Raw genomic sequence first — 8,291 nt, forward strand, 5'->3', positions numbered from 1 at the left:
CCTCCATACCCTCGCAACGCCTCCATAACACCGCAGGAACCGCCTAACCCCCCCCTCCCGGCCCTCGGGGCTGGGGTAGCCGCCCGGCTGCACCTCATTCCCGGGGGCCGCCCGCAGCCGCCCCCCGCGGCCCCGCAGCCCGGGCCCGGCCCCTCAGCGCGGCGCCTGCGCGGTGGGGCGGCAGCGCGCGTGCGCGGCGCGGCTATATAGGCAGCGGGCGAGCGGCGGGGCGGGCACGCAGCGCTGCCCGGCCGCCCGTCAGCACAGCCGCGGCCTTCGGCGTCACGTCCGGCGTCCCGTCCGGCGCTCAAGGATGGAGGCGGTAGTACGGCGCTGCCCGTTCCTGGCCCGCGTCTCGCAGGCGTTCCTGCAGAAGGCCGGGCCCTCGCTGCTCCTGTACGCCCAGCACTGCCCCCGCATGATGGAGGCGATGCCCCCCGCCCGCGCCCTCGCCACGTCCGCCGCCCGCGGGCAGCAGGCGGAGGAGGAGAAGAGCCCCGCGGCCCGCCGGGGTGAGTACGGGCTCGGGCTGCTGTGCCGCGGAGCCTGGGCCCGGCTCCGGAGCTGCGGCCGGGCCGGGGAGGTTCCCCGGGGACAGGCCGAGTTGGTCTGAAGGAAGGGAAAAAATAGCGCAGACATCGTTTGTGGTAGAAGGAAAGTTCTGGAACGGGCAGCTTGGAGATAAGGGCCGCTTCATCCTTTAAATGCCTGCGGTAGCCACGCGTGGGCACGGTGTAAACGGGAGAGGGGCTGGTTAGGATGCCCTGCGGCAAGCTCTGGCCGGAGATCCGCGGTCCTGGGTCGCAGAGCTGGGATCTCTCACGCTTGAGCAGCTTTTCGTCCCACTCGGTGACATTCCTTGGGGGATTCTTACCCTGGCACTCAGGCAAGAGTTGAGGCTTACAGCAGAGGAGGGATCGGCGGCAGCAAACAGCCAGACTCCTCAAAACAAATACCTGCCCTTTGTGAGGGAGAGTTTCCCCTGAAAGGATGCGGTGCCACAACTAGCATCTTGGATTGGATGCCCCTCGGGTGTTACTGAGGTTCTGTGCTTGTATAAATAAAACGTCACTGCTCAGTTACATGGTTCTGAATGGCCCGTGCCAACTTAACTGAAAAGGTAATGGATAGAAAAATCCTAAATCAGAGTATTTAAATGATGAAGCTGAAGTGTTTTCCCTTCTCTACCCTCACCTCAGAGACCAATAATGCCAAAGAAGTGGCCCAGCTGAATGCAGATGGAGCCCAGCCACCTACTGGCCACCCACCTGCTGGTGCTGGCCAGAGCTCTACTACCAAATGCCCGTTCCTGGCAGCTCAGATGAATCACAAGAACAGTAATGTTTTCTGCAAAGCCAGCCTAGAACTCCAAGAGGATGTGCAGGACATGCAGGAGGACCAGAAGGGTACGTACTCTGTGTGCTGAAGAGTTGATTCCTTCAGGCTGAGTCTATTGCCTGATTTTTGCCAAGTCTAACAGTCACCCCTGAAGTTGTATGAGTAGGATTATGGGAGGCTGAAACAAAAAGCTGTTGGAGATTGTAAGTGTTAATGGCATGGCTGCAATATTGTGCAACCTCCTGTGGGATTTTGGTGCAGGTACATGCTGTATTTTGTTACACTGGCTCTCAATGTGTGAATCAAGCACCCAAGGTGGATGCTCAGGACTGAAGAAAGCTTTGCTGGGTTGCTGGTATAGACAGAGATGATGTATCCAGAGATGGAAGAAACTGGGTTGAGGTACTAGACAAGTACCAGCACAAGTTAAAGCTAGAAACCAAGCAAACAGGTTGGGTTTTTTAGTTTATGGAACTGAAGGGTGTTGGCTGACTTGCAGTCCTCATACAGAAGGGCTGTCCTTCCAAGGAAGGAACTTTTCACCATTGTCAGAGAAGCTTTGTTGTCTGTCTCAGGAAGCATATTTCACTTTTGTTTGTTTTCTGTGGCATAAAACCAAATCCATGCTAACTGAACAAAATACTAGGAATGAAAAGGAAGTGTCTGACTTGAACTCTGCCTTTGATTAGGTGTGTACCAGCTTTCAGATAAATGCTGAAGCCATAGAGGGTTTTGTGAGTCACTGTGAAACAAGTGTGTTGTAAGAAAATTACATGTTGTACTGTCATTGGTTAACAAGGCTTCCCTTTTGTCTTGTACAGTGCAAAACTGTAAGCAGATAAAGAGTTGATCCTAAGGGGGTCATAGGGGTTCAGGCAAATGCTTCCTACAGAAGGAACAGTTAAGAGTTAATTTAAATGCTTTGCTGAACTCAGCTTACCTCGTTTTGTTTCAAACCGATTAAACTCAATGAGGGTTTATTACAATGTCTGTAGGTACAGAATTTGCCAAAATAACAACTACTTCCACAGTGAGGAAGATTGAGACTGAGGGAGAAGAGCAGAGTGGCTTGCTCAAGAAGTTTAAGGATATCATGTTGAAGCAAAGACCCGAAAGCGTCTCTCATCTGCTTCAGGATAACTTGCCAAAATGTAAGACTGTGTGGCAACCGCCTCCACGGGGCTGGTCTCTCGTGGTTGTCTCCTGTGTGCTTAAGTCTCTGTCTCATTTCAGCTGTATCCACCTTCCAGTATGATCAGTTCTTTGAGAAGAAGATAGATGAGAAGAAGAGGGATCACACCTACCGAGTGTTCAAAACAGTGAACCGAAAGGCACAGGTCTTTCCCATGGCAGATGACTACACTGATTCTCTGATCACCAAGAAAGAGGTGTCTGTCTGGTGCAGCAACGATTACCTGGGCATGAGCCGTCACCCTCGCGTGTGTGGAGCAGTTATGTGAGTAGTGCCATGTTCTCAAGAGGCAGTTTCAAGCAATAGAGCGTGGCAGAAGCTGTTGTGGGAAGGCTTCTGAAGAGTTGATTTGTGTACTGTTACAGACAGTAAGCTGCTTCTCACATTAGTCTTGCTATGTGGCTAAGCTTACATTAGGTTCTGGAGCTGGGGTAGACTTAATGTTTAGCTGCAGAATACCAGGCAGTCACTGCCCCTGCTCCTTGGACTTAGAAGCCCCCAAATGCTACCAGATAAACTGTATGCTATATTGCAGTTGTACTTAGTGTACATTCCTTAGCTTATCAGAGTCCTGCTTTTCACAGGCAGTTCCTTTTTGGAACAACACTGATGATGTGCTAGAATGTTTTTGGCAATGATGTTTTTCAGCTGCGTTATGCAGTAACACTGATGCCTCTCCTTGGGCCCTCTGCAGGGATACACTGAAGCAACATGGTGCTGGAGCAGGAGGCACGAGAAATATTTCAGGAACAAGTAAATTTCATGTGGATTTGGAAAAAGAACTAGCTGATCTTCACGGAAAAGATGCAGCACTGCTGTTCTCGTCTTGCTTTGTAGCCAATGACTCCACTCTCTTCACTCTAGCTAAAATGCTGCCAGGTAAGACCTTAAACTGCACCCCCCTGTTCACCACAACTGCACCCCTCGTAGTTCACCTTGCACTAGCTGTTGGGAGTACACTTTACAAATGGCTACCCAAAGGATGAGGATTCATCCTACTCCGTCAGCAAAGGATGTCTGTGACTCTTCTTTAATGCCATACTCAAATGATGTCCAACTCCTGTGAATCACAGTAGCAGCCGACTGAGATCTAGGAGCTGGGAAGTGCAGCAAGAATTGTCATCCCACCTGTGGATGTGAACTCTTCTAGCTTAGGAAGTCAGAGTTAAAAATAAAATAAGGACTTGGAAAAACCCTTCTGTTTTAAGCTCAAGTTTGTGGTAGTTTAAACACCTAAAACAAGTCTTAAATAACGTTCTTGCTTTCATGACCTGTAACTTGCTCTTTTCATCAAGAGCGTTACTTAGTAGAACATGCTGCCCTTGCTGCCGTATGCTTCTCGTACATAAAGCAATGCTGAGGATCAGTCAATGCTTTCTGTACTTCAAATGTTACCTGGACTGCTTCCTCAGGCTGTGAGATCTACTCTGACTCGGGAAACCATGCCTCCATGATCCAGGGGATCCGAAACAGCAGGGTGCCAAAACACATATTCCGCCATAACGATGTCAACCACCTTCGAGAGCTACTGAAGAAGTCTGATCCATCGACCCCTAAAATTGTTGCATTTGAAACTGTTCACTCCATGGATGGTGAGTTTGGCATCACCCCCCTCTCACCTTCCAGTGCAGCTGTAGTGCTCTAATCAGTTGTATTGCAGGTCTAAACAAGCCCAGTGCTATGAAGGTGCACGTGAAATAGCCTCCTGAAATGCCTGGGCTGTGGGGGTGCTTTTTAGCGTTTATCCACTCCTAACCTGCCTGTCACTGCTGTGGTTCCTAGGTGCAGTCTGTCCTCTGGAAGAGCTGTGTGACGTGGCCCACGAGCACGGGGCCATCACTTTTGTGGATGAAGTGCATGCTGTGGGGCTGTATGGAGCGAGAGGCGGTGGGATAGGAGACCGAGATGGAATCATGCACAAGATGGACATCATCTCTGGAACACTTGGTATGGATGGCCTGACACACTTACAGAAGCTAAGGCAGCAAAGCTGCTGAGCAGCCCAATTAACTCAGAATCAGTCTATTCACATGAACTTGCTGAGGGCTGTTGGGGAGCAGGATTTCTCAAAACAGCCCAAAGGATTTCAGTGTGCCCCATGGTGTGAAAAGCTTATGTTAAGCTACTTAGACTGCCTTACAAATCTGTTAAGGTAGCATTGTTTTTTCTCCAAACAAGCTAGCAAAAAGTCCTCCAGTGTCATATTGTACAACTCAGGAATAAATTCAGGTGAGAATGCTAGTAGGGTAGTGCTCTATATTTAGTAGTACTTAGTTCTTTTATGTGAAATGGAGTGCTCCTAATCTAGAAACCTGAGATGTGAGTTATGTAAAGAGCTTTGGCAAGAACTGAAGCAACTGCTATTATCTGAGTAGAATGCAGGCTTAGGAGTAAGTTCACTGCTGTGAACTGGGAAGTTGTTTAAACAGCTTCCAAAGCATCAATAAAAATGTACTGGGAAAGCTCATGCCTTTGCAACTTACAGTCTTGAGTTACAGCCTAATAGGAACAGGAGCATTCACTGGACCTCCCTAGTGACTCTGGCTCTGCTCTGGTACCTGAACATTTGGAGAGTCACAGTAACAGCCTTGTGTGCTCCTCAGGAGCATGGGCTATTTCTAGCATCTCTGGAACAGATTATTTTAAATCTGCTGAGAGCCTTAGTGTTGATCAGCTGGGGTCACTAGTGAAGGCTGTGCATGGGGACTGGGCTTAGAAGCTCCTTCCCAAAAATCAAAACTTACTTGAGAGAGTCTTGAGCTGTCCTTGCAGTGTAATAACTAGATCCATGTTATCAGGATTGGCTTAAAAACAAAGCTGTAACATGTGCTGAGTAAATACAGGGTTAGCAGGGGGAGAGAATTGTTGCTGCCATGGCTACATCCAGTGTGTAGTCAGAAGCACTTTCCCCTGCGAGTGAAAGGCTGCACTGCTTCTAATGGATGGAAGGAGTAAGCTTAGTTGCCTCTTTTTTCCCCCCTCCTCAGGCAAAGCCTTTGGTTGTGTAGGAGGATACATCTCCAGCACAAGTTCTCTGATAGACACTGTTCGTTCCTACGCTGCCGGCTTCATCTTCACCACGTCCCTGCCCCCCATGCTCCTGGCTGGGGCCCTCGAGTCCGTCCGCACCCTCAAGAGCGCCGAGGGGCAGGTCCTGCGGCGCCAGCACCAGCGCAACGTCAAGCTCATGAGGCAGATGCTGATGGATGCAGGGCTCCCTGTGGTGCACTGCCCCAGTCACATCATCCCTATAAGGGTGAGTACTGCTGGCACAGGACTGGGCTGCCTTGGGAACGTCACACTTCCAGGAATTCACAGAGATCAAACTTGTCCTGATACTCTGCAGTGATGTGCCTGGTGTCTGCCTTAAGCCTGATGGAAGTGTTTGAAAGCAGAATGGGAAAGTGTATGAAGCACAGTCTGACAGTGTACAGAAAGCAAAGTATACAGTAAGCTAGTAAAAGCAGAGTTCAGGTATAAACAGCTACCTGCCTGGGCTGCAGTGGTGTGCTTATGCCCAGGGCAAGCTTTTAGCTCCTCTTTGACATATACTACTTCCAGGGGCACAAGGAAGGCTGACTAGTCCTACTTGGTGCTCGTGGCTAGCTAAGCTGGACTGACAGTTGTGCCACCTTGCATGCTTTGGTTGATGGTGTACTTTTCAATTTTGAACTTCAGGTTGCAGATGCTGCTAAAAACACAGAGATCTGTGACAAACTGATGAGCCAGCACAGCATCTACGTCCAGGCAATCAACTACCCCACAGTTCCCCGTGGAGAAGAGCTGCTGCGCATTGCCCCTACACCTCACCACACCCCTCAGATGATGAGTTACTTCCTGGGTGAGTGGGTTCTTGCATCAGTGCAATGAAAATACTGGTTTGTCTACACAATTTTCAGTATAATGATGAGAATAGGAAATACTTCAATAGCCAGACAACGTCCTTCCACTTCTGCAGCACATAAAGCACATACTTCTGCACCTGACTTGCTTTGAGCATGATGTGTGAAGGCCAGTGCAGTCCTGTACTCAACCAGCTCTGTCCAAGCCACCTTTGCATTGCCCACTCCCATCTTCCTTTGTTACATGGAGCCCAAACGGAGCCGTTCACCTGTCTTAGACATGAATCTGTCCAGGGAAAGTAGCTACTTGAGGGGGTACAAGGGTAGCTGAGGCTTAGTTGCCTCACTCAAGAAGTAAATTATGTCTCATTGAATTCCTGTTATCCCTCCTCAGTTGCTAGAACAGGCATGCTGCTACTGCTGCTTCTCTAAAGCTGTCTGATGAACTTTTGTGTTCTTAACAGAAAAACTGCTGGCTACGTGGAAGGATGTTGGCCTGGAGCTGAAACCACATTCATCAGCTGAATGCAACTTCTGTAGAAGACCGCTCCACTTCGAAGTGATGAGCGAACGGGAAAGATCCTACTTCAGTGGCATGAGCAAGCTCGTGTCTGTCAGTGCATGAAGGCAATGCTCTTAGCTGTGTTCCTGTCTAGTTCTAGTACTCAGTAGCATTTTTAAATTGCTTAAAAAGCATTTTAATCCTTGTTGAAGCACTAAGCTCTGAAAATAAATTTCTGGAGCCGTTAATGCGCAGTTGTGGTTTTGTTTGGTTCTCTACTTCCCTTCAGCAGTGAAGTTGGGGGAGGAAGGGCAGCTAGTGAAATAAAACCCCTGGTCTACAGCTCCCTGCCCTTCAGGTGTCAGCCCTGACTTTTCAATGAGCATGCCCCAGAAAAAACAGCAGTTGTGTGTCCTGGTATGCCACAAGGGCTGAGCTTACCTGTCCTGAACAGAGAAAATTGATACAGCTCCTCCTGAGCTTCTACCACAGGGCTTTGGAAAACATGCTGGTGTAGTACTACATGCACAGTAACACCTAAGAGTGTACCACTTTGTGTACAGCAGTGCTTAAGCTTGCACCTGTTGGAGGCTGACAGTGAGTTGTGCTAGATGCTGTCTCCCTCTACTGCCCTGTTCTTCCGCTGGAGCATTGTGCACCAGGATTCCCCTTTGGTGTGCAGGGGGGTGCTCACTGGTAAGAGCAAGTGCTAATGGCATTTACAAAGTGATATTTTGTGACTGCTCAACTGTTAAAAAAGCGAGGTAGTGGGTGTAGTGCCTGGGAAAGGGAGGCATGTTTACCACTCAACGGGGTAGAGCTAAGTTGCTTCTCTGCTTGTCTCTCCAGGGCACTCAGAGCTAGACTTCAGGCTGAAACCTGGTTATCAGCAAGCTACTACTTAGATCTCTGATAGAAGTCATTCTAAGAATAGCAGAGCTGCTTTTGCAGCCCCTCTGAAAGCCTGGGCCTGCTGCCTAGCTGCCCTGCCAGTTAATGCTTTTGTGAACAGCAAGGGCACGCTTTGAACAGGGGGAAGTAATTTTGTGGGTGTAGGCATGGACTGGGAAGTCAATATTGGCATGAAATACAGAGCAAAGCACTAAACTGCTTCCTTCATGTAGAGGCACGTCCAATAACTGCTACACTCTAGCTTTTCCAAGCCCCTGACCAGCTACTCTGTCCAGGTACTCCTTTCCCAGCTGTAACAAGCCAGCCTCCCAGCACCGCCTGTGGCTGTCAGGCTCACAGGCAGTTTGCAAAGCTCCTGTTAGGGAGCTGATATATTATAAATAGCCACGTGTGGGGAGAGAGAGAGAAGCCCAAGTTAAAGTTAAATCATCACACTGCTGTTCTCCACACTGAGAAGCCCAGCTACTGCTTAAAACCCCTTTGCCAGCCAGCCAAGTGGTTCTGC

At 49.5% G+C, this 8,291-nt stretch overlaps 1 protein-coding gene across 2 annotated transcripts; it reads left to right on the forward strand.

Moving 5' to 3' along the window:
• The first annotated feature begins 227 nt into the window (after positions 1–227).
• Positions 228–7,122, forward strand: ALAS1 (5'-aminolevulinate synthase 1). Of its 2 annotated transcripts, none has more exons than XM_062008570.1 (10): positions 228–512; positions 1,200–1,406; positions 2,334–2,489; positions 2,572–2,794; positions 3,225–3,409; positions 3,943–4,122; positions 4,313–4,477; positions 5,518–5,786; positions 6,209–6,371; positions 6,837–7,122. In XM_062008570.1, exons 1-10 carry the CDS (start codon positions 314–316, stop codon positions 6,995–6,997), a joined length of 1,908 nt encoding a protein of 635 aa, XP_061864554.1. In that variant the 5' UTR covers positions 228–313; the 3' UTR covers positions 6,998–7,122. The 2 variants fall into 2 exon arrangements, with proteins under 2 accessions (XP_061864554.1, XP_061864555.1); XM_062008571.1 differs by having other exon boundaries at positions 2,370–2,489.
• Positions 7,123–8,291: the final 1,169 nt, after the last annotated feature.

This window comes from Colius striatus, chromosome 15, assembly GCF_028858725.1.
Source record: "Colius striatus isolate bColStr4 chromosome 15, bColStr4.1.hap1, whole genome shotgun sequence".
Taxonomy (NCBI): domain Eukaryota; kingdom Metazoa; phylum Chordata; class Aves; order Coliiformes; family Coliidae; genus Colius; species Colius striatus.

Coding starts and splice junctions, on each gene's coding strand:
- ALAS1 (XM_062008570.1), top strand. CDS start 314: ATGGAGGCGGTAGTACGGCGCTGCCCGTTCCTGGCCCGCGTCTCGCAG. Junction 513..1,199: donor GAGCCCCGCGGCCCGCCGGG/GTGAGTACGGGC, acceptor CCCTCACCTCAG/AGACCAATAATGCCAAAGAA. Junction 4,123..4,312: donor AACTGTTCACTCCATGGATG/GTGAGTTTGGCA, acceptor TGTGGTTCCTAG/GTGCAGTCTGTCCTCTGGAA.